Genomic DNA, 26,622 nt, shown 5'->3' with positions numbered 1-26,622 from the left:
ATTGTTACTGTACGTACAACATTCACGTATATGTTCTATGTTACTTATTTTTACTTTTACTCCACTACATGTCCAATAACTTTGTTACTCTTACTATCAAATAAAATCAGAAGAAGAAGAGTTGGTATTATGGTCTGTATTTATATAGAGCTTTTCTAGTCTTCATGAGCTGCTTTACACTACAGTTTTCACCCATTCACACAATTCAACATTTAAAACGTTTACTTTAAAACTGAATGACATTTTATATTGACTTTTGATACTTAAATACAGTAAATGTCATATACTTTAACTTAAGTAATATTATAAAAAAAAAGTGGTAAGATACTTATACTACTCAAGTATGACTTTAAGGACATTTTTATAACTTAATTTAAATTGTTTTTCTGTTTATATAAATAGTTGTACTATTTTGACATATTCACATTATACACACACACAAACAGGCCTCCATTATACCCTACCTCCCTTGTCAATAAGTACATATTATAATACTTATTATTACATTATATTATTATAATATATAATATATATGTGTATATATATATATATATATATATATATATATATACATGTATACACATATATACATATATATGCATCAAAGTACATCTTTTAGAAGTGAGGATTTTCTGCTTTTCTCTATTTCATGTGACTGTAAACGTAATAATTTTGACATGACAACATGGGGCTGTGTGCTTTGTGAAATTGTGACAGATGTCATGAAACACGTCGTGACGTGGCCTCACTGAAGAAACAGAGCTGTCTGTCATGTTGCACAAATGATCCAGAGCACTTAACAGCAGTGGCTTACTCCACATACAAACAGTAACTCAGACCTTCCAAACATGTGCCATCAATTGAAAGCATTATCGATCTCAGCATTTGTTACTGGCAGATCAACCATGAACTCAAAGTTTAAATTATAAATTATTACACAGAAAAACAAGATCTAGAGTTAGTTGCACAGTGACAAATAAATTCTGAGAGACAGGCAGTGAAGACAATAACAACAGTAACATGTTGCAGACATCTAGGACTTAGGAATAACAAGTAGATGAATGGCGCCCTCTTGTGGTAGAACAAAAAAAACACCTACCATAAGTGAAGGTAAATGAGTTAACAGAAGCTCTGGAGCTCAAATAGTTTATTAAAATCTTTATACAGTGTTATTTCATATTACATTCAGAAACTCTCAATATACTGAAATGATGTGATTGGTGAAGCATTTAAATAAGGATTTAATATGTTAGAATGGAAATTACCACAATTTACAAGTTAGAAATGAATGTGTTAACTTTCTTTGCTCATCAGCACACACACGCACACACACCCACACACATAGAATTTCTCAGTTAAAATCCAAAACCACATCTTAATCCTCAAACAGCCCTTTTGAAATTGTGCTGACAAAAAGTCCTCACTCCATAAAATCTGAAAAAAATAAACTGGTCCTCACAAAAGCTCACACATAAACATACACATACACATGTATACACTACCACACACACACACACACACACACACACACACAGAGGAACAGCAGAGCTGTAACTGTTCCTGAGTCACTTTCAAGTATCTCGTGAAAAGTATGACACAGACAAAAAAAAGAAAGGTTCAAATTACTTCAGCCACATTCTGAAATATAATCTTGTCTAAATCCTTCAGTCTCGGTGCTAAATTGACGGGAACGTACTGTACACAGTCGTATCTCAGCATCACAGCATCTTTACAGCCACAGCAAGGAAAAAACAACAACAATATTACGTGGGCTCATGCCCAAAGTGCATGCATTCACAGTGCTCTGTGAATCTTCTACCTAAGCCATAACCCCCCCCAAAAAACCAGACTGTAAAAAGGCACATGAAGCTGAACACTCCGCTTTGAGCATGACATTCACTTTACTTTACTTTACTTTACTTGAACCCTGCTTTTAAAGTTCCTGACAGAGCAGCTTTTCCACAGACTGTTAAAGCCTTGAGACGGAAGCGGCGACAGTGTCGAGTATTATTAATAAAAACACTTAGGTAAATTTGGTCGAACCACACGGGTTTGTAATTCCTACACAGTGGCATGCTTTGTTTATAAGTTACGGAGTTGCGTTGTGATTATTTTACATTATTATTTAACATCCACATTCAAGTTGATTTGTTATACTTTTACAAAAGAGTCGGTCCTTTTTATTTACAATGAACACGAGCAGGTAGTCAGTCAGTCAGTTTGTGTTACTTGTAGTTGAAAAAACCAGTGGCTTTGGCCTGAGGGGCCATTAACATGCAGGCTTGATTCTTGTGGGTGATGTGAATCTGAGGAGGAAATATGAAACACAACGTGGGGTCATTTGTACAGTAATCAAATCAGATGTCATTAACGTTATTGTAATGTTTAATGTCTGGTCAGGGTCAGTGGTTAAGTGTTTGTTTTTTTATTTTCCCCACATGAGGGTTGGGGGTGGGGGTCTGGGAGGGAGGGGGGTCAGTCTGAACAGATCGCCCATCACAGGGCCACACAGAGAGACAAACAACCATTCACTCTCGCATTAAGTGTTCCATTTGCCTAATTCCTAAATCTGCATGTTTCACACACGGGGAGAACATGCAAACTCCATGCAGAAAAAGGCGGTTGTTCCTATATTTTAATTAATAGAATAAAACAAAAACAAAATGGAGAAAAAAAAACACTTATGTCTGTTTGACATTGTGTCAATATCTGTATGTCAACTGGCTGACAACAAAACAACATTATACCCACTTTTAAATTTAAGGTCAGACTGTTATGAAGTTATCTATTGGTGTTTATACCGTCTTATATTATTGTCATTTTTACTGCACATATGAGTATGAAAAGTCCAGCCAGGGACAGGAGTTGCAAACTATAAATATATTCTATATGTGCACGACATCAGATGCACTTTATGTCCACTATGTCTCACTGCATTGTCCCTGATAAATAAAGATGAACTTATTTATGTTTAGATGTTTATATTTATCAGTATATGATGAAATAAAAATCCATACTGGTCAGAGTCTATTTATTTACATAATGTCAAGTGTTGTTATTTACCGTGCAGGGAGGCTGCATCCACGGCTCTCCATCTATCTGCATTGGTAATGCTTTCTTTGTCCTGAGGGATCAACAAGAGGTAAACAAAATCAATGACTCACACATGTCATTAAAATACCAATAGAAGATGCAGCAGCATGCATATTTATTGTCATGTAACGACCGAGCCGAGGGTCAGTCGTCATCACGTATGCTGCTGACAGACTTGACACGTCTGAACACGTCTCACCTGATGGTGATCTGTGACGTCTTGGCGAGCCTCACCGCGCTCTTGAGACCTGTGTAAATCTGTCCCATCTCCATGGCTCCTTCAAGGCCGACCACTTCTAGACGACGGTCGCTGAGATCTGACAAGAACACATTTCAGTTCAGAGACATGAAGGTTATTCTGTGTCACAATAGGAATCAAGTAGGGCTGAAGCATTTTGAATAAATACCTAATTGTGATTGCTTTGACTGGGATATGATTCGATATCAGGGGGAATGGTCATTTTTACATAATTGTTTTCATTTTCAGTTGAATAACACATTTTAAATGATTACTGTGGAGTAGAATGTGTTAGGTGTGTATAGGTCAGGACAGTGTTGTAGTGTAACAACCGCTACTGTACAAAATTCACGTATCTGTACTTTACTTAATTGCTATAATAGCAACTTCTACTTGTAATCCACTACATTTCCTCTAACTATCTTTGTTACTTGTTACTACTAGCAGACTAGCAGAGCGAGGAATTGAACCCATAACCTTCCAGTTGAAAGACAACTCGCCCAACTACTGCTTCTAAAACTTAAGTACATTTTACATTAGAAAATTACTTTTACTTAAGTAATATTATATAAAATTGACTTAAATATTAATATTCAATAGAATCAAGTCAAGTGAAAAATACAGTAGTGGCACAAATCATTTAAAGAGGCTGGCATCAACACAGAGACACACTGGTGAACATAGTGGAGCGTTCAGCACCTACACAACCAGATTGTTTGCTAAAAGGCTAAAAACAGACCTAAAAGGAGAGCAAACATGGGCCCTATATCAATCAAATGGACCCAAAAATAACGATAATGGAGCTCTGTGTCTGCCACATGAATAAATAGGGAGGTGTTTGCTAATAAGCTGCTCTCAGTTACTGCAGTCTCAAATGCCTCATAAAAACACATAAACTTCATACAAAGTGCTCAACACAAAGATCCAAATCATTATGGTGACCTGCACCTACATTTACCTGTTCATAAATACAACCACTTTCCATATAATTGATTTATTTGCCCGTTCCTTATGATGCTGTCATGCATCATTTCTGGAAGAAAAGTCAAAAATCGCCCTTTTTCACAATGATAAAGGAAGTTCCAACCAGTTATTCAGATCTGCTACTTAAGTTAATTGTTTCCTCTTTGGCCCACACAACCCCACTGTCACACTAAGTTTGTGTCATTGTGTAAAACCAAACCAAACCCAGACCAGAGCTCCACCAGGTTTTTTTCGGGTTTTTTTTCTGCTCTTTAAAGGTCCAGTGTGTAACATTTAGGTGGGTTAATTAGCATAAATTCAATATACTACCCATTAGTAGTATGTTTGTATATGTGTATAATCTCTTTACAATAAAAAAATATTTGTATTGTATAACCTTTTACTATATGTTTTAGATAAGGGACCTGCTTTACAGAGGCAGCTGTCATGTGCTGCCATGATTCTACAGCAGCCCAAATGGATAAAAAACATCAAGAGCTTGCATTTCACGACATCCTTTCTGGTATGCGAGGGCCACCGTAGTTCCCTGTTACTTGGGAAAAAGAGGGGTGAGTGGAGGAATCCTCCATTTGTTGCAATCTGCACTTTCACCACTAGATGTCACTAATTCTACACTGGACTTTTAAATGGTATGCAGAATTATCTTCTTAGAATAAAGTCTGCCCCACACTAGAGGATAATTGTCCAGATTTCAGTCCCGATCTGACCCCTTTAATTGTGGGTGTCTTCTGATTTTAGATTTGAACATATTATCTGGCCAAATTATCCTGTTGTGTGAGGGATTAACAGACACCATTTTTTGTACAAGCCAAGTTGATTCTGTCTTCTCCGTCTTGCGCACACAACAGCTATTAAATGATGACGCCTCCATGTCTGTTTATATTCTGAAGTCACGTTAAATCACACAAGTTTCTGTGAGATCCCAAAATCCCCGGAATCTCCTCCCTGAAATGGTTTGATTAAACACCAAGTGTGTGGGTCTGTGTCTTGACTGGATCGTCGACAGTAGTCTGCGCTTTCTCAGCATTTGAAAATCCTCTAGTGTGGTCCAGGATTAAAGCTGCAGTAATTGATTGAACGTGACAAGGAGCAACAGCAGCATTTATTTGTGTTATTTTGGCCTTGTTGCTAATAAAATACCAGTCTGATGCAGCTGGAAATCAAGAACACTGAGAGCAGAGTGAGAAAACTGAAACACTGAGCTGAAAGATGGCAGCGTTAAGATGAATCTGCATTACTGAGCACTTTACCTTGTGAGGTCACTTTCAGGATTTCTGGGTCGATGATCACCTCAGGCTCTTCCTGACTCGTCGCGCCCTTCGCGTCCCCTCTCTTGGTTTCACCCCAGAGGTTGGAGCCGCCGTGCATGCTGGGAATGTTGAGTACAGCAACCCCTTCGAGAGAAAGGCTGCTGAGGTCCAGTGGAGTACCGCAGCACTGAGGGGAAGGAGCAGCCAAGTGAAGCATCAGCACACACACACACACACAGTGTGGATGTGGAAACAGTTCAAACTCTGGCTCTGCTGCTGCTGCTGTGTCCTCACCTCGATCGTTAGACTTTCATTCAGCTTCTTGCAGGAAGCGGAGATGGTTTCTGAAGTGGCAAATTCAAAATACCACAGCTTGTTCTTCATCCTGCACTCATAAAGAAGTATAAAATGTTATTTTCATCAAACACCACTCTTTAAGAGGAGGAGTCAGGAAACAACATCTGCTGCCACAAACACCTGCTGCCTGCGTGCATTCATCCTTCGTTTGCTTTTAAATAACAGTCACTGTGAGCAGCGGGGGAAAAAAAAGAGACTAAAGTGAAAGTGAATAAGTACAATGCTTGAAAGGTTCTATGGATGCTCAAATATTGCATCTTGGGTTGTTAAAAGTTTAAAATAATGGCAGGAGTTGGTTTAGGAGACGTAACAACAACACCAGTAACAATAAAAACATGAAAGAAATAGCAAATTATAGCATTATGTGGAGTTTTGTAAGGGAAATGCAGTGAGAATAAAGGAAACAGGTGATACAAAGGGAGGCAGAACAAATCCATGCCCTAGAAACTCAAAGTATTTCCACTGGACTGAAATGCATACCTGCTGTTGAATTTCTGTGGATGTCTCTCCCTCATTGTGTGAAAGCGATGAGCGATGGAAGCATCCTGTCAACACAACACAACATAGCACAACAAGGCAATTTTCAAAACACAGAACTAAAAAAACAAACAAAAAAAAAAACCCACTTCCCCTTTTTTGTATGATGTAGTTCTGAGAAACTCACAACTCCAATAGAGAAGTAGTTGTTGATGATTTCATATGGCACCGGGTCGCCTTTCTCCTCATTCTCATCCGTGATGACCTGCACACTCCAGCGGTCCATCAGCACCTGAGTGCTGCCCTCGATGTCCCGAAGAATACGGGTCAAATCCTCGCCGTCGTAACCTGCCGGTCCAAAAACAACGTGTGAAAAACACTCACACGTCAGCATATGCATCATGATTTTAAATGAACCGCAAGGGGAAAAACACTTTCCCACCTCCTCCCCATCGCAGACACCGTGCAAGGTCATTTCCTGTGCCCAGAGGAAGCACAGCGACAGGCGGACGGATCAGCAGATTGGCTTTGTCTGTTTGTTTTTTTGTTGTTGAGAAAAGCAATAAAAATGCATCAGTAAAGGTTTGCACAAGGATGCGTTTAATTGAGCGTGACCCAGAAATCTCACCTATTGCGTCCAGAATCCAGCCAACTGTGCCGTCTCCCCCGCACACCAAGATCCTGAAATCCTGCAGATTTCTGAAGAAACTCAGCCTGAAAGGACAAATAGAAGAACAGCACATGATACAAGGCTGAAATATTTAGGTTAAAGCGGTTCTGAAATTAAATATAATTTGTATTTTGAATTAAATATATACAAATTCATCTTATTTATATAAACTTTATTTAACTAGGAAACACCTTATGACATAAATCTCTTTACTGGTGGTGACAGCACATCATTTTACCCTGAAAATAACCTGTATCAGTGTATATACTGTATAATCTGCATGGATTACTCACCCAGGTCCAGGTCCACCGTTTGACAGGTTGTACACCTGCCGTGGATTCAGTAGATACTGAAATTTACGCAGGACTCTGAAATGCAGAAAGAAACAGAGTAAAAGAAGTCACGTGTGTGTATTAGACGGGTACTTTTACACAAACGTCCTTTTCCTGGACTCACCTTTCTCCCTGCTTGCCGCCACTTTTTGGATTCACAAACACTAGAAGAGGATGTGTGTTTGGCACAGCGCTGATCTGTTGAATGACACATGAAACATGATATAACATGTTATAATATAATGATAAAACAATAACGTCAATACAATATTGACACTTTGAATGTATTACCTCAAATGAGTGAAATGTTTCTCTGTTAAACAAATGATTGTTGTTTTCTGCTCATGTCGTGCCGGTTCTAATATTAGTCACACAATAAAACGTGCATTTTTACAAAAGTATTATACATTTTTATATATTCTACTAATACCAATTAATTTTTAAAGATTTTAACCCTTTAAAAACCCTTTGTCATGATGCCACCATGTTAGCTAGCTAGCTAGCTAGCTATTTAGCTAGCTATCTGGAGAGATAGATTACAGTTCGAACTTAATGTGAGACTCATGTGTGACAGTACACAGTGTATTTTGGCCTTACTGTAGAAGCTGAGCTGGTAATAACAAAATAAAATAAAAATACATAATCTTACCAAAATGCACACCATACTCACAAACACGCAACAAACAAAATCCCTAAAATTTAGTGTTGCTGTTTTTTTCCCCCAACTTATTTTTTGTTTAGATATTTGTCTGACGTTCATGTTGATAATTATATCGGCTTATTTGCATTTTTCTTTTTTTTTTTCTTATATTTGTTGAAATCACCCAGGCTGAGGATAAGCTATCAAACAAATAAGCACATATGCTGAGTTTAGTGTATTTCTTTTTTCAAATCATGGCATGTGTACATAAAATCTTCACACTTCATAAACAATGAGCCTGCATGAGGTATAGAATAATACCTGGAGCACTTGTCCATCAGGAGTCGTATTCAGCTCACTGTCATCTGTTGAACTCGAGCAGCCGTTCTTCACATTGTTTGGTCTCTCCTTCAGACAAGGAAAGCAAAAAGGTATGGAGTAAATAAATACACAACATCGACTGTAGTCGCCTTTCTTACTTCCCAAGAACAACAACAACAAAGAAAACTCAACACAGTGTAACTGTCAAAGTGCCAAGCAGGTGAGACCAGTTTACAAACAGCGAGAAACAGCCGTGGGCTGATGTTATGTTATGTTTCTGCGCAGCGTCGGTGCAACGTGCATTGTTTGTAGCGTGCATGTTCTTGAGTTACGCCTGAGGATGATTCTGTACCTTTATAATAGGATATATGGCCCACGGAGGCAGGATATGGTCTCTGAGCGGCCCACAGAAACACTCCGATGGCTCCTGGTCGGCACATTCATCATGACGCTGGGAAACACAAACAGTGGCGAGTTACATAAACATCGTGGACGGATCTATATTTGTCTTTTGCATCACGTTATTTGCATTTCAATTATGTCAGTCGGTTACAGTGGAAAGAAACAGGATGGTTAGGAGAAAGTAGAGGAAGCATCAACGACATCATAGTAGTAGAGGTAGCTACTGTATACTACATATGTGTACATATATATCTATGTATTGCATGCACTTTAAAATATACATTATTATACATGACTTAAAGAAATCACAAATATCTCTGTTGTCAATATTATATATCTATATATATCTGTACATACATATGGGTGTATATATATATACATATATGTATATATATATATATATATATATATATATGTATATATATATATATATACATATATATATAAGCCACCTCTACTACTTGTAGATGTAGTAGAGGTGGCAAGATGTATTTGATTCTTCCTCTACTTTCTCCAAACTATTCTGTTTCTATCTATCTATCTATCTAGCTATCTATCCATCCATCCATCTATCTATCTATCAGCTAAATAACTAGCCAAAAACCTGCCATTTAAAGGGTTAAAATCTTTAAAAATGAATTAGTATTAGTTGAATATATAATAATGTATAATATCTATCAGGCAGGCTACTGGGATTTTCATACACAAATGTCTCTTGGGTTTATATTGAATGGCCTGGGAAGAAAAGAAGAAAATATCAAGTGAGTGGCAGTTTCTGTGTGACAAAATGACTGTCAGAGGTCAGAGGTCAGAGGAGAATGACCAGACTGGTTTAAAAGCACATGTAACTGAAATAAGATCTGTGCCTCTTGCCACCCAATTGTTCTATTAGAGAAGATTAACACAGGAGACAACTTCCAGACCTCACTTCAGATAAAGCAACAGATATTCATTCCAACTAAGGTATGCAGAAGATCATCTCTGAATGTACAACATGTTACAGCTTGAAGGAACAGGCTGCAGCCGCATTAAAAGAGGTGTTCGGTGTACATAACAGAAGTGTATATAACTCCTGAAAGAACAGTCACACGTTAAGACGTGTCCTCACCATCGTGTGGCACCACACGCAGTGTTTGCCCGTTAAGCCTTGGTAGCTCTTGATCTTCTTCTGGCATTTTTCACACTTCCTCGAGTCACAGTTCCCACTCACCCATTCGTGTGCTGGAACCTGAAATGTGGGATGAATGTTTTAAGAATCCACAGATGACCACGTTCGTATGACAAAAAAAAAAAAAGAGAGAAGAGGGGAGTTCTAATTTAGACTGTGAGTGTCAGTGTAAACGTTGTCATGGCGACGCTGGCATACCCCTGTTTCTTTCTTTGACTTCACATACGTTCTAGTGCAAGGGGCCGGGTTCTTGTTAGCACAGCGTCCGTGGACTGTGTATTTGCAGCCTGTAACACACACACATGATCCAGCTATGATGTTGGTGTGAATATATACATATATATATATATATATATGTATATATATATTGTAATATTCCTCAGTTTTGACACCAGTGCCGCCCTCCTCTGGTGAGATCGCATACTCACAGGTGCAGCACAGCCCTTGCTTCCTCAGACCCAGCAGCAAACTCTGACACACGTTGCAGTAAACGGGCTTGTTGAAGTGTTTCATCCTCCACAGATGCTGCCCGTCCTTCTGCGTCATCTGCTTGTTGATCATCAAACATGGCAATTAGAGAAGACGCAATAAGATCTATTATATGTGATAGTGCAAATAAACTACATTGTTTTTGTCTTACATTATTATGCTTCTTTTGTTCAAATTTGGATAATAACAATTTAAACTTTTCCTCCTTTTAATTTGGAAATAGTGCTAATTAGTGCAATAATATCGCTTTACTTATTCCCTTAGTATCGAAAGTAATAAGATAGATTACGTGTTATGTTACTATATTACTTTAATTTAACAAGTGATGTCTTTTGGAACTTTAAATCCAGTTTATTTATATATTTATATAACAAAAAAACTGCAACACTGCAATAAATCTGTCTCCTCGACTTTTACTGCATATTCCTTCTGATGTGACCTGCCGTGAATACATGTCATGATAAGATAGCCTCTCAAGGACAAACAGCGCACTGTAACATAGTGACTCAAGCTCACTGGTTAAAGTAATATTATTACAATGATACACTACTGAGTAACGTGTAAGTGACTGCCTCTCTGCTCTTTGTGGATGTATTTGTACAGCTTTATTTCTCACCATATTTGTTGGAGAAAGTGAATTGCTATATGCTCTATTAGCTTTTTATAAGCTCTTTCACGTCAGCGTAGGACCCTGTTGAAGCATTCTAAATCCCCTCAAATTATAAGGATCTTTGTGCTTTCCGCAGCTTGTTCTCTACATAAACAAACAATAATAGACCTATGTCTCCACATACATTACGCAAAGGCCCCAAAGTTGGACTTCGCAAAACCCATAAATGTTTCCATAGACGTGCTGCGATGAAACCTTGTATTTCACAGTTTTGCACACCCACTCATGACTAACCTTGCCTTAAAGAGACTGCTGATTATGCGGCGTGTCGAGGCTACACGTATACTGACACACCGCACAGCCCCATGGATATTCAAAAATCAACACTGTAATCTCTAGGTTCTCAACACAAGATCAATCTGTTTGCACAGCAACCGGCGCGCTGAACCAGATCACAAACTGCATTGTCTTTCTTTTTTTTCTATCCCGACGTGGTGAATCAGCCTAATTTTTCTGTATGAGGCATAGGTTTCGGCAACTGTGAAGGGGCTGCATCTATGCGCTGTGGCCTTCAAATGTCTATTGGTGGCTAGAAATAGGTTGAGGGGAAGTCCCCGGCATTGTTGTGGAGGCCAAACCCAGTGACAGAGTCCAGCTCATGGTTTTAAAAAAACACCCCAGTGAGCTGCAGCCAAACAGAAAGTGGCTTTGTACATACTACAGCAGCTATGACACAAAACTGAGCACTTTTGATTTGTATCACATAAACTATGTTCGTATTATAGTTTAATGATTCATTCCTTCAGCCAAACACTGTTGGCCTGAGAAGAGTCAACACTATGGAGCAGAGGTCTCATGCGAATGAGAGAGGACAATCACCACGCCCTGTAACACTGAGTCGGCAAAAAGCACAGGAGCTGAGGTGGCAGAGGACAGAGTGGAGACACGCCTGACGGATTTCACAAGAGCAGTAAATGTGACTTTTACTACGTGGCCACAGATACCTGCTTTTAAAATGAAATGTGGCACATCCTGGCCGGGGCTTAAGCAGTCAACACTTAACAAAAAAAAAGACGAAGCACCTTTAGACCCAGCAAGACCAGCAGGGGGACGTTGTTCATGCCTCCCTCCACCCACTCGTCCAGAGACACCGTGTCGCTGCTGTCAGCATCGATTGCTCTCATCATGTCCTTCAACACCTGATAAAATGATATTTGCTTGTTACTGTCACAATTAGAGGAATTGAATAGAATGTGCATAAGTATGTTTGTATAAGCGTATAATCCTTTTAAGAAATACACATTTTATAGCTGTGGAATAAGGCTTTTATCTGGACTTTAGCAAGGGCCTCGCTTTATGGAGAACTCTATCTTGAAGTGTCAGCCAGAGAATGCATTTTGAAGAAAGAAAGGAAAAGAATGAAATTTCTAAAAGCCACAATCGTTCCCTGGTACGATTGGTACAATGGGAGGGGAGAGTGAAGGAGTCCTCTGTTTGTTACAACCTGCAGTCTCACATCAGAGCTCCAGAAGCTGATGGATTCTTTTTGAACTAAGTGTGTTTTCGCCTCTGCCATTTAAAGTCTTCCTACCAACCTATCACTTAGAAATTTTTTTTTGACGCTGTTGTCTTCTACTTCTGTGCACCAGCTTCTTCCATTAGTTCCCAGGTTTAAGTCATGGGATTATGAACCGTGGCACATGGGCCTGCTGGAGTCTGACTGTGCTCCAGCTGAACGTATCCATGCAGTAGTAGCTCAACTCCTGATCACACTACCTTGAGAACATCTATCAAAATCCATCTCAGTTGGGTGAACATGTTTACATACATTTTATTGTCATATAAACATAGTGACTCATTATGTTTTATAACAATTCACATGTGTGGGAATGATTAGGGACATTAAAACTTCATTTTACTGACCCCATCAAATGAGTAACAAGTGGTGCCATATACACACAACGTCATTACGGATATTTCATGCAAATAATACATTTAATGTGACTGCTGAGAGTAAAGTGTATTCATGTGTTTCTGGGAGTGATGCATTGTGGGACTTACTGGCCTCAACTCTGACACATCCCAGCCCAGGTAGTCCGCGGCGTGCATCATCTGAGCTATAATCCGGTCCACTTCCTGACAGAAAAGCGATAACAACCATAAAAATCACATTCACTTCTATGGGACGTAAAAGATTATTTTCCAAACGAGAGAATGAGAGAAAATACAACTTACAGAGCTGTCAAGGACTCCATTGCCATCTCTGTCATAGAGCTTGAAAGCAACTAAAGAGAAAGAGGGAGACAGAGAGAGAGAGAGACGGGGGGAAATGAAAGTGGAAGTTGTGGACCTGCAGTCATCGCTCACATTACACTGTGGACAGAAGAGAAACAAGCCACTCACACTCCAGCTTGTCCCGGGGTTGGCCGTCCTCCAGCAGAGAGAAGTAACACGAAACATCCTTCAGGAAAACCTCCTCTACAGGAGACGCAGAGAACAGACACAGAGCTGTGAACACTCCTGTCACCAAATCTGCATAACCAGTGATGAATGGATGAATGTATGCCAAATGGGCCATGGTGTGAATTGATAAGGATGTGCTGCAACGCGGCGTGTGAAGACAGCGTGTCGTGTTGATGGTGCATAATCTCACTGGTGGTGTCTTCTTGGGCAGCTTCAGAGTTTTGGAAGGAGCGGAAGAGTCGCTGGCAGAGATCCACGGGGAAGTCCTCCACTTCTAAATAAGTCTTCAGGAAGAGACGGAAGCCTTCTTCATTGATGCACTGGTGAATGGAAGAATGAATGGGGGAGACATTTTGTTTGTGAGAGTTGGAAAGTGACGTGTGTGTGTGTGTGTGTGTGTCTCGTATCTCTTGAGAAAATAAGTGAAGGACGATGGCGTCCTACAAAATCCGAGTTGGCGGCAGGACTCTCCCCTGATAATTACATATTACATGATGCAAACTTTGTGGGCCATCTGTCCGGCCCGTTTCTCACATGACCACATGCCGCGGGGCTCGATAATAGTGAAACACAAACCCATTTCGTGTTGACATAATCTATTTCCGTGGTTGATATAACCCTGCAGGGCTGCCCCAGTAATAAATAATCTCACTGTGAGGCAGGAAAGAAAAGAATGAGGGAAAAGCAACCAGTGACACGGCGTCGTTAATCTGCACGCAGTAAGATGAACAATGAAGACTCATCATTCCGTGCGAGATATTAACTGGTGCTTCAGGAAAGCATTTGCATTTTTATCCACTATAAAAACCAATGTTTCCTCGCAATTATCCAATTAAACTGTATGCAGCCAAATGATCCGTCAGATATTGCTGCGTCTGCTTCCTGCACAAATGAGTTAGCCCATGTCAGACACTGACGTACGGGACAGAATATTCTACCTATTCTATCACGTCTGAGCTCACACTCTGCGTTCCACTGTTCAGCGGGGCTTTACTGCGTGGGCTAAACCCGAGGAGGGTAATTTACATTTGCAGCACAAGATATTTCTCGACAGGTTAATCAACATGATCAATGCGTTTGAATCCAATTAATCAGCGCAGGATAATTAATAACCAAGCAACAAACATAGACCCCATGCTCATTTCTCAAGTAAAGGGCAAATGGACAAATGAAGAATAATCTTGAAATCATGATAATGCTTCTAGGGTTCTAGGGATTATTCAATTACGAATCGATGAATCGAATAATCATCAACTATTTTGATAATCGATGAATCGGTTTGAGTGTTTTTTCAATAAATAAAAAAAGCGTTCTAATTTTTCAGCTTCTTAAATGTGAATATTTTCAAAGAAATCATTTAAATTGAATCATTTTGGATTGTGGACAAAAGAAGACATTCAAGAATATCATCATTTCCAGGTTTGGGAAACACAGATCAACATTTTTCAACATTTTATGGACCAAAAGTACTCGATTAATCGAGAAAATAATCGAAAGATGAATCGATTATGAAAATAATGATTAGTTGTTGCCCTAGATGCTTCCATTCTGTGTTTGTACATACCTTTTTTTTTATTGATTTGATATTTTCAGATCTTTTACTCATAAAACTTGACCGACACAGATGTAGGGCTTTTATGTTCTTTGAAGGAAGTGACTTTGGTGTTGATTTTATTTATTTATTGTTGTGGAAATGAGACATGTATCTCAGATGTACTGTCTGATGATCCAATAACACATTTAGCTCTGGAAATTAGTATAAAAAAAAACTTCTTTCTTCTTTAACTGTCAGAAACTGGTGGCAGAGGACAAAAAAAAAAACAGTGACTGAGTTTTTGCAGGAGTGGACGTACACACACACACACACACTCACCTCTCCATGTCTGTGCCGGGCCAGACGACCATCTGCATCAAATTCCCTCAGCACATCTTTCACCTTCAAGCTGCAGTCTGGAGGCAAAGACACGCACGAGTCACACAGGGATGCACATTTGGGACAGACTCCTTAACTGTATGTAACCGTTTCAATAGATATACTGTAGATTCATATGGAGAATAAACATGTGCATGATTAATTTCCAAAACAACAGAATGTGACAGACTGCTGCCTCTTACATATATATACATATATATATGTATATATGTATACATATACATATACATGTATATATATATAGATATACATACATACATATATAAAACATAAGCAAGTGTAAATGAGAGTGTGTGTGGGTGGTGGTGGTGGTGGTGGTGGTGAAGGTGGTGGGGAGTTAAGTGCTGAGAAAGCTGCCCGCCTGCTTGTCTGTACTCACATTCGATGTACTGCTGCAGCTGGATGAAGTCGACAGGGCTCAGTTCCTTCACCTCTGGGTTTGTGGGGGTGGACATGGTGCCTGCTTCTGCACAAACTGCCTGCCTGTGCACAGGCAAAGAGAAGCAGTGAGACATAGATGTGGAGAAAAGAGAAGGTGGGTGCACAGGAGCCTTGCTTCTTTGTAAGACATGAAAGCGTGGCTGCAAGCAAATACGATAGCATCTTTACATTCCCCTACTGCACAAATCCAGAGCTCACAATCGACATGTAAACTTTGGCAGACGCACGAGTGAATCATTTTAAATCTTAGGCCACGCTCGTTAATCCACAGTCTTTTCTCAGCGTGAATCTAGAAACCAGATCTCGCTTGTGCGAGGCTCTGAAACACGGCTTCACACTGATGAACTGTGCTCGTTTTACACCTCACTCACTTATCACCAGAACACGAGACTTGCTGCTTAAAACTGGGACATTTCTGGTGGAATAGATGTCAGGCTAAAAGTAACCCGCGATACGTCAACTCAGGGGACTCTGCACCCAAAATCTCTATTTCCAGTGGCCCACATGAGACAGTTTACATCTGTTCAGTTTAGAGCATGAGAGAACACTTTAATTATAAAGATGCCAAATATTTTGCGGAGAGACCTAAATACCAGCGTGGCCTCTCAAGGGACGTCCCCTTCAAACAAAAGGAAGAGACATAGATGTCATATGAGGCTAAACGTGAACATGAAAGTTAAACGTGGCACAGAAAGGCAAATTATTGGTGCAATGAGAGCTGCTGGCATGCTGTTTTGGTTTTTTTTGTTCAGCATGAATTCCTTATGAAAGAAGGTTCTTCAAAAGCAAAAAAACAAAAACATGATGGAGGGTAAGGAAAGGTACATTTGTCACCGTGGAGAAATGTGTGCTGCACATAAAAGCATCACAGGGACGATAGGAAGCATTTTGCCTGATGTTCTGACACAAAGAAACATACTAAGTTTGAAAGGAAAAGAAACATTTAAGTGCTAAGTGCTACAGGATATATCCACTAATGATGGGAAAACTGAGATGAATGCAAAGCTCATTAATCATTAAAGAAATAGGTGGGACCAGATAATGGAGGGGAGAAAGTCTTATCCTGGCATCCTGTTTAATGTGCGGGCCAATAAAATGGTGTGATAAGGAACGCGTGCATACGCACATACAGAATTTATAGGTGGTCTGTGGAAGATTAGAATCGATACATTTTGCAATTATGTCAGAAATTTGATCTCATAACAGAAGCGCCGAAAAACAGCACACGTGCTTTTTCCCCCCACTCTGCTAATGCATTCCTTTCACGGTCAGCAAAGCATTTACCAGATACTGTTAGTGTGGTTAATACACTGGGATAAGCTCTAATCAATACGGACGGGTTTTGATGCTTCTGTCTTACTCAGTCTTGTGTCACGACTTGCGCTTTGTATGATTCCACAGTATGTACAGTGCTTAACAAATTTATTAGTCCGAGACAACATCAATATTTTAGAAATCTGTGAAAAACTAAAAGTGTTACTGTTATTTATATAGGCAAATAAGAAACTGAATTCACCTTCTACTATGCAAATGTGAGCCGGCTCACTGGGCTTCTTCTGTGAAGCCAAAAATACATTTTTTATAATATAATATAATATAATATAACATAACATAATATAATATAATATAACATAATATAATATAATATAATATAATATAATATAATATAACATAACATAACATAACATAACATAATATAATATGATATAATATAATATAATATAATATAATATAATATAATATAATATGATATGATATGATATAATATAATATAATATAATATAATATAATATAATATAATATAATATATACTTGCTGATTCTTGAGATATTATTGTGCAAGTGACATCAGTTCAAAACCTTCAAAAGCCCCCACAAAAAAACAAACAGCTTGTCGATATGTGTAATCAATCACAATAGACTTATTAGCTTTTGTCTAAATGACATAATCATTAAGAGGCGATGCCGTGGAGACTTTCTCCATCAATCTGCACTTTACCCACATTACCATGGAGCACTGATGGACCCCTGAATATAATAAATACGCGTTTGCACTTCTCTGTTCTGCAAGTCAACAAAACAGCCTGCATGCTAAATTATTCATCACTCTATGGATATGAATGGCAAAAAGAAGGCAGGTACGGAAAGGTGGAAAGTTTCAGAAGTTTGAAAATATTTAATGCTCCTGAGGCCAAAAATGGTTTTTATGACACAACCATGACCTTGAACTTCAGCCATCCTGTAATCTACGAGTGCAAGCGAACATCTGTGCCAAATTTGACAGAATTCTCTGCTGGGGTTCCGGCGATTTCACATAATCTGTGAAATCGCCGGATGTGACGTCACCATAACCATGACTTTTGACCTTCAGCCACCAAAATACAATCAGTGTGTCCTTGAGTTGAGCTGAATACTTCTACCAAACTTGACCATAATCCCTCAAGGCATTATTGAGCGATCAAGTTGAAAAGAATGAGACAGAGTAGATGGCAGACAGTCTAAATGCCACAGGCCACTCACTGTCACCAGAAGCCTGTGGGCACAAACACGTGTCGAGCTCTTTAAGGAACACCCGCTGACTCACAATCAGGTTTCGTGTGGTTGTGGAGATTCCTCAGAAAACAATGTGATCGTCATTAAAGATTTAAAAAGGGGAGATTGGGTAAAATGGAAAATATTGAATATATTAAAACCTGTCTGAGCAGCAGAAAGTCCATTAGAATCAAATCACTGTCGAGTGTTTAGACCCCGTGTCACTAAGATTCCCACGCTGCACACAGGAAGCAATTTGTTTTATGTCAAGACACACGGAGGCAACAGCAACATTATGCTAATAAGGCGGACGACGAACGGGTTGGAGCATGACTGAAAACACAAAGACGCGCTCACAAAATCTGCTGTTTGACGAGATAAACGCTTCTTGTCCCCGCCCGCCCCTACACTGCCTCTGTATACACACAAACGCTCCCTCGTTCAGGCCTGATAGTATTGCTTCACAAAGCCAATTTTGAGATGATGGGTGCAGTATATACAAATAATGTGACATCGTTTCTGTTCAAACAAAAAGCAGAATAACTATAAAAATTGACCAAAGGTCTAGGACAGGGGTTTCAAACATACGGCCCGGGGCCCGCCAGAGGGTCCAATCCGGCCCACAGGATGAATTTGTTAAAATGTCACACTACGATTACAATCTAAACGTAATGTCAAATACAATATTTTTCACTTCCAGATATCTGTAACTATATGTTTGTGCCTTTTTAGATCCTGTGTAAATAGTAAGTTTACGCATGATATTGTTGAAATTGCACTTATATTTCTCAAGAAATGTCATGTTTTGTAAAAATATCATGCATTAAATGTAAAACAAAGGAGTTCTTGTTGTTCATAGATTATTATGCTATTATTTTACTATTTTTACTGGTACGGCCCACTTGAGATCAAATTGTGCTGTATGTGGCCCCTGAACCGAAATGACTTTGACACCCCTGGTCTAGGACAAGAAAGCGCCAAAATAGCCAAAAAATGGCCGTTCATCCAAGATGGGGGCATTCCTGTAGGACTTATGGTAAAGTCATCATTTACTTTTTGGACCGTCCTGACATGATAAACATGTGTACCAACTTTCGTTCATGTACGTGAAACAGTTTTTTTCATTTTCTCCCACTTCCAATTTTCAACCCGTATTCCCGAACGACTTTCACATGCAAATTTCCACTAGGATTAATGCAGTTGGAAAAATCTGTGAGTTTTACGACATGGGAAAGGCCTTCACCAAATGTTACACGCTGCTGTGAATCCTATATCAATCCTTTTTCCATCACCAACAACACAAACACAAATCTAAAGTGGACTGAAGACCCCGTTCGATGAAAAGAACCTCGGTGTAAATGTGTTGCTCACACTGTTGTCCGCAGGTCTTGTCACACATTTAAGTGCAGCCAGCGATGGTATCAGACAAAAAGAAATATCAAAGGACAAAGAAAAAAAAAAACCCACAGAAATGAAATGATCTGGAAAAAAAGCAAAAAAAAAAGAAATACACCCACTCCTTACATGTGATTATGATCCATTTACTCTCTTTAGAGTCTGAAAGGTTCACGCTGTCCTCACTTAATTCCCTTAAAAGGTCAGCAGCGTTGCCTAGCAGTTGTGTTTCTGCTGCTGTTCAGGTGGGCCACGTCTGTATCGACAGCAAAGTGACGAACCAGCGCTCATGAGCAGCCATCTGTCACTAATCACCTGACCACAGCCTAAAAGTGTGTGTTCTAAAAATATGCCCACGACTCCCATCTTCAAACACAACACATATAAACTCCGTAATTATATTTACACATAAAACACACACACATTTTTACGTCCGATTGGTGTTTTCACTTCAGTTCTTTTTACGCAGTCCTTTATTTTGGGCTCTGACTGAGAGAGAACCGTCGTCGTATTGTCTAGTTTCAACAAGATCTGGAACGGATTCTTTGCTTCCTGATTAGATAACGATTTGCATGCGAAGAACATGGGAGCACAGGGCGAGGTATTCCCTGCACTTAGTGGAAAAGAGAGGAATGGTGTAATGGACGGAGTTTCTGAGGAAAAACAACGACGACGGCACCATCTAAATGAGCTTACTGAATGAATATTTCAGCAGGTTTCAGGAATGTCTGAGGCTTAAGACTTAATACAGCCCGTGTGACTAACTGCCTGTGGCCTCGTGCAGGGCCTGTAGGTTAAATGAAAGATGTTTCATGGCTGTTGCTGAACGTCTGGGTTCTTTTTTTAGCAGTAGAAGCCACTTATGACATTTTCAGACATACTCCAAATGTGTCGCAGCTGTCTTGTGCGTTCGCTCGCACAACATTGCTGTTGTTGCTTCCGCCTCCATCAGTCTTGACAGAAAATGAAGTGACTTCCTGTGTGCAGCGTAACAGAGAAAGCTGAAAGGCTTAATTAGCGATCGTGTAAACTGATTCGACAGTGGTTTTTAGTCGCACACTGCAGAATATCAAATGAAAAAGCCAGTGTTACAGACATTACAGGTCTATTCTTGGATAATAACGAGCTCACGTTTTGTCACAATCGCGTCAATTGGACGATTTTCGCGAAATTTCATGTTTAGCTGGAGCTAAAGCGGCAGCGCACGGCGGCATAGCATCGCGTCGAGCATTTGATATTTTTCAAACCACCGTAAGGCTCAAAACAACATTCCAAAGTGTCCATAACTTTGCAAGTGTACAGACGAATTCTGTAGAAGACTGTTTATGAAGCCGGTACTTTTCCCGACGTTGTCGCTCTGTGACGACATCTTTCGAAGTCCGTAACAGTCTATCGAAGAATGCACCGCGTGACATTTCATTACGCTACTGCGACAGCTATCTCCACACAGACTACGCTGTTCTATGTGGCTCCCTTTTCATTTTGACTTCAGCCTATACTGGAATATGGAAATATTCTCCTCCACTGGCGTCCACTGAGAGAGTGTTTGGTGCCGCAGTCTTTGAATATGGCGTCACAGTACTTTGGGTAAAGTACTGGCTTCCTTAACACTGTACACTAGAACATTACATTATAGACCGGGGACGTCTATAACGTCTGGATTTGTCCTATAACGTCCACAACAACAAAAATCACCAAACGTTACGCACTGCAGCTTTAAGTGTGAGTCACCGCCCAATCATTCAGTGTGATGTACTGACTTGCTCCGAGTAATCGGCACAAAAATACCACGTTTGAGGGGAAAAGAACAAAAGCTGAAGCCTCCTGACTCACTGCCACTGCCGATTCTTCAGAAAAAGACAATTTGAATGTGAAAGTGGTTTATTTAAGTAGCAACAAACTGCGAGAGCAACATCTACTCCCCCACAAACAACTGACAAACCATCTGTCTGCAGCCCTGACGGTCGCTTTTACTCCCGACCACTCAAGCGAAAGCCAAGAAATCACCTGCTTTACAGAAAGAAAGAAAAAAACCACACACTGTGAAATAAGTGGATTAGTTCGGTTGGCATTTACACAAGCCATGTTTTTAATTAAGAAGCCCTCAATGCCTCAATGTACAAATGTCAACAGCCATAAAACAGTCGCTTTACAAGAATCATTTGAGGGTATACTTGGGGATGACCTTTTTCCATGAGGGCTAATGTTTGTGCAAGCTGTCATAACACCCACGCCTTGTGTCAAGGAAATCTGCTGTTTTGCAACACTTGCAGGGTGCAAAGCCTTCGACTCTGTCATTTTGTGGTTGGAAAACACCGCGTAGCTTCTTTTAACACAAGCCGACTTCTACGTGTGTCGTCAGGCATCTGTTCCCCCCCCACAGAAACGACATGAACTGTCTTGACTGAAGAGAGTTGACGTAGACTGCAGCAGGTTAACAGCAGGGTGGAGAGCGGACATGCTTAGTTGCTGTGGAAAGTGTTTCCCTCCATCGGCTGCTCTCTCCGTCAGAACGCTGCCATGGGTGACTAACAAGGTAGGAGGAGGCACAGGCGGACAGGGCAGCCAGCCAGCTCCGAGAAGGGGGAGCCCAGTCAGTCACCGGCGAGTCTTCCCCTGCAGCTCCGCCTCCTCCTCCTCCTCCTCCCACGCCGTGAGCACTGGCCTTCAAAACCAGAGGCCAAACTCTAAATTGCATTCTACATGCAGATGCTACTGTGACTCACCGCCTGAACAGGGGAACACTCCCTTACTATAAATGAACTGTTTGCTCAAGAGGTCACTTTGCAGCAGAAGAAAGCAGAAGAAAACTCGCCCACTTTGTGTGAAAGCAAATGTTCATCTTTTTCCACGTTTGTATCCGTGGAGATGTAACGTTTATCATCACTTTAGTTCAGTCAAAGTTTTATCTTCGCGTCATTGTCCACATTATTTTGTGGGGAGATAACACAGACACATGTAACGACTCAAGTAAAGACACAGTCACATTTGAGGCTACTTTTAAAGTCCTCTGCGTCACTGTATAGTAATGGTTGATGATTTGGGTGGCATGCAAAGTAGAGTAGGCCCCAGTTACAGTAGGAAGGTCCACACGCTATACAAGTGAACTGTAAATAACACAAAAGTGAGACAAAGACATTCCCCAGTGTATGAATCAGAGATTTCTTTGAAATGTGTAGCGGTGGCTCCACGGCGTCATACTGAGGACTGCCTTTCACCCTGAGTCCAGACTTGAATGTGACTTATATAATAGGTTGTTTTAGTGTGTAGGCAGTGTTGTAGCACACCGTGCTGCGTTCAAAAAAAAGAAGAAGAAGAAGAAAAAAAAGAACAACCTCAAACCTGCCCAGACTTGTAATGCATGCAGTCGTACACGCCGCATTTATGGTGCGTTTGCACGTCTCATATGAGAGAGTCTCTCCTCGATATGTCCACAGCTGGGAAAAATGAGCCGTTGAATGTCACATCTTTCAAACTATAATCGCCCAGTATGACGACGGCAAAGTTAAGTGGCGATACGACAAAAGGAAGTGACAGTAAAATAAAAGATGACACTGTTGTATTTAGAGAAGTGAAATGCTATATAGTGTGCGGACTCTGATCACAATTCTCCGATCAGATCACACGAGTTACAACACACAGACCAGACCCAACGTCCACAGGCCAAAACACAGATCATCAAAAAAAGCTCCACTCTGTGGTGTAAACATTACCCATGGGACAATCGTCCCGAGCTCAGGATTGATTATTCGACCCTTGCAGATTGACACAATCTCCTGCCGATCAGAGACAAACACACACGTCAACACTGGAAATGAAGCGGTGCAGAAACTGCAAGTTCCGGCAACAAATAGAGCAAAAATAAATACCAAGACTTGTTTTTCCAGCTCACACACACTCTCATCATTTTCATCAAATGACACAGTGAGCGTGTATCGGGTGTGTATATGTGTATATGCTGTTTATTATGAGTGTTCTAGTCTGTCATGTGTTGTTTTTGTGAAGGCATTGTTATTATTATGCACAAATCGAGTCCAACACAAATCTCCCCAGGTGAACAATACAAGTACACAATGTACAATGTATAAAGTAATACTACAATGTATTGTAGATTAAGATATGTGGGGGTGGGACTTCTGTACATACTCTCTTTAATTCATAAACATCATTTTCTTCATGACGTTTACACATTAGACAATACATGAAGGAAATGAGGGTGCTCTAATGTTACTGTTACTTTTGGTACCAAAGAATGTTCTTATGTTACAGAAACATACAAATATAGAGTGAAACACAAGATTCTTGTATAAGAGAGTACGGTAAACTGTGAGGACCTAGACTTTCCTGTGTGGCACTAGGACTGTATACTGGCAAATCGTGAACAACAAATATTAAGACTTTTTCCAATTCACAATGATCTACGTCACACACACAACAGAGCTGGACATATAATATAATGTTCTTTAATTTCCTATGTTCTATTGATGATTCTATGTTATCAATATAACATAGGTTTGATAAGTATTGATGTCATATGTATGCCCCATGAAAACACCCACATAGTGCATGTTATAAAATGAATTATCTGACATTTTATCCCAATTATTACCAATATCGACTGATTTTTTTGGGCCACATACATCACCTCTAATCCCAGGTCATGATGATCGAAAACAAACAAACCAACTGTGTGTGCTGAATATACATGACACTTACACAGTTGTACCATCTGTTGGCCACTTTCAGTAAAACATATAGTCCAAGACCTTTACGCCAAACTATTTTAGGAGCTCCCTACATAGTTCTGCTGTGACAGATGGACACAGAGAGAAGAAGCTGTGAAGTGAAGCAGCAGCAGCAGCAGCACAATCAGCAGCAGCAGCAGCACAATCAGCAGCAGCAGCAGACGCAGCACAATCAGCAGCAGTCTGACATTCACAGCCATCACACGTTAGGAGGATTAAAAAGGAAGAAGGCAGAGAGCTCCGTGCATTACGATTCCACGCCACACGCACGCACGCACGCACACCCTCTGCCCCGTGGACCGCAGCTCCTCTTAACACTGTCACCAACACACATGCAGCTCCTTACGCGTTAATGCAGTTGTTGGCAGCGGCAGCAGCAGCAGCAGCAGCAGCGACGATGTGATGATTCCACCTCTCGACTCTGCAGCTGAACAAGAGCTGCAAACTTCAATCAATGCGTCAAAGCCCGCAGCTATTATTCTCCGCCTCGTGCCTCTCCCGCCGCTTCTCCCACCACTCACTGTTTATGTTTACCTTTGAGTCGACACTTCTTCACGTGACTCGTCAACAAAACGCGGGGAAGAGGAAGAAATCCTGCGTTCAGACGCGAAGCGAAGTGGCCGTTAACTTTAAATGGAGGCAGGAGGTCCGCGCAGAGGAGAGAGAGAGAGGGAGAGAGAGCTGAGGCGGTGCTTCACAGGAGGATCTTCTCTCTCTCTCTCTGTAAAACACACACACACAGACACACACACACACCAGCGTGCATCCATCTGCAGAGTTGTGAACCGTTTGCTCTCGAAAGTACACACAACTGTGTGACCTGTTCAGGGCCGTTTCTACCTTTGTGTGTGTGTGTGTGTGTGTGTGTGGGCTATGTTTGTTTTTTTTTTGTTTTTTTTGGGGGTATGGAGAGATTCCTCACCCTTTAGATTCAATTCAGTTTTATTTGTATAGCACCAAATCACATCATTATCATACATTATCTGAAGGCAGTGTACAGAGTAGAGGCCCTGGTACACTTCCGTGCACAACACCGAAGCGGACCCGACGCACCCAATGCAACCCCACCAGTAGGCGGAGTATAATCCCCGCTCACCAAGAAGAAAAACTATTTCAACAACAGAAGAGGTAGTCGCCAAGCATAGTCATCCGAGCCTCGACCTGGTGACCCGCGACCCGGCTGACACCCCGAACCACCTCGAACCTAGCCGCTCGAACCAGACATCGTTCTCTTCTTCTTTGTTAGAAATGCGTCCTGTTCCCTGCGTCCAGACTTGTACCGCCACCTGATGGTGAAGTGGGATACTACAGGACCCCGACGCACGCGCATGCCGGGGTTCGCGATATGTGATTTTCGGAAACCACACCCAAAAATGTGCGGGCCATCTGCCTCGGCCGGAGAGGAGAGGTGGGGGACAGAAAGGGGGGGAGAGAAAGTGAGAGGGATGTGAGGTAGAGGCAGAAGAGTTGTGTCGGGTTCTAGTTTTTGACATTATCTCAAGGCTCAGTAGAGCAGTGACTCTCGTGTCTTGTTTTCTTCAATTAAAGAAGAGTAATGGGCAGCTGCAGCTTTATGTTGGGCTTCTGTTTGTGTTACAAAACCATCTTTCCAGGCTACATGACATTCCTCTCGATGAGTGGAACACCATTTTCTTTCTAATCTACGTAAAGCCTGTTTAAGACAGTGCCTTTGAAACCGAGGAAAGCTCATTTCAGGCCGTTATTTATACAGACATTCTTATGTAAACTCTGCAAACGAACAACTAGAACAAGGGAACACAATAATTATGTCAAACTGAAATGCTCCAATACCGTTTTTATTCACAGCGATTACGTACAAACGCTCGCAACATCCACTTGGGACTAAGACTCTCTGCTGTCATTTATAGACCCTTTTCCACTACATGGTCCCGGCACGCCTCATCTCGCCTCAGCACGGCACGGCTCGACTGTACAAGGTTTGGTTGGTTTTCCATTACAATACAGTACCTCCTCAACGTGGGCGGGGTCATCACAGCTGCATGAAACTGCCACGCACAAACTAGTGACTAGTGACTTGTAAAAACAGTTCTTTTCAGTTTAC

General features: G+C 40.7%; 1 protein-coding gene across 3 annotated transcripts; it reads right to left on the bottom strand.

The window, feature by feature from the left end:
• Positions 1-1,130: 1,130 nt before the first annotated feature.
• On the bottom strand, positions 1,131-25,233 carry dgkaa (diacylglycerol kinase, alpha a). 3 transcript variants are annotated; one of them, XM_044037996.1, is made up of 25 exons: positions 25,074-25,233; positions 24,886-24,966; positions 15,807-15,910; positions 15,368-15,444; positions 13,685-13,814; positions 13,435-13,509; positions 13,267-13,316; positions 13,093-13,167; positions 12,114-12,230; positions 10,361-10,478; positions 10,131-10,219; positions 9,873-9,992; positions 8,715-8,813; positions 8,363-8,449; positions 7,526-7,599; positions 7,363-7,437; positions 7,028-7,113; positions 6,842-6,931; positions 6,587-6,747; positions 6,403-6,467; positions 5,860-5,950; positions 5,566-5,752; positions 3,293-3,410; positions 3,064-3,124; positions 1,131-2,306 (listed from the first exon to the last, which is right to left on the bottom strand). In XM_044037996.1, the coding sequence occupies exons 3-25, from the start codon at positions 15,880-15,882 to the stop codon at positions 2,226-2,228; spliced, it is 2,202 nt and encodes a 733-aa protein (XP_043893931.1). In that variant the 5' UTR covers positions 15,883-15,910; positions 24,886-24,966; positions 25,074-25,233; the 3' UTR covers positions 1,131-2,225. The 3 variants fall into 3 exon arrangements, with proteins under 3 accessions (XP_043893931.1, XP_043893928.1, XP_043893930.1); XM_044037993.1 differs by having other exon boundaries at positions 24,886-25,233; XM_044037995.1 differs by lacking the exon at positions 24,886-24,966.
• Between the last annotated feature and the right edge of the window lie 1,389 nt (positions 25,234-26,622).

The sequence above is a fragment of the Solea senegalensis genome, linkage group LG11 (genome assembly GCF_019176455.1).
Source record: "Solea senegalensis isolate Sse05_10M linkage group LG11, IFAPA_SoseM_1, whole genome shotgun sequence".
Taxonomy (NCBI): domain Eukaryota; kingdom Metazoa; phylum Chordata; class Actinopteri; order Pleuronectiformes; family Soleidae; genus Solea; species Solea senegalensis.
The sequence above is the reverse complement of the archived record's forward strand: the minus strand, read 5'-3'. Positions and strand labels throughout refer to the sequence as shown.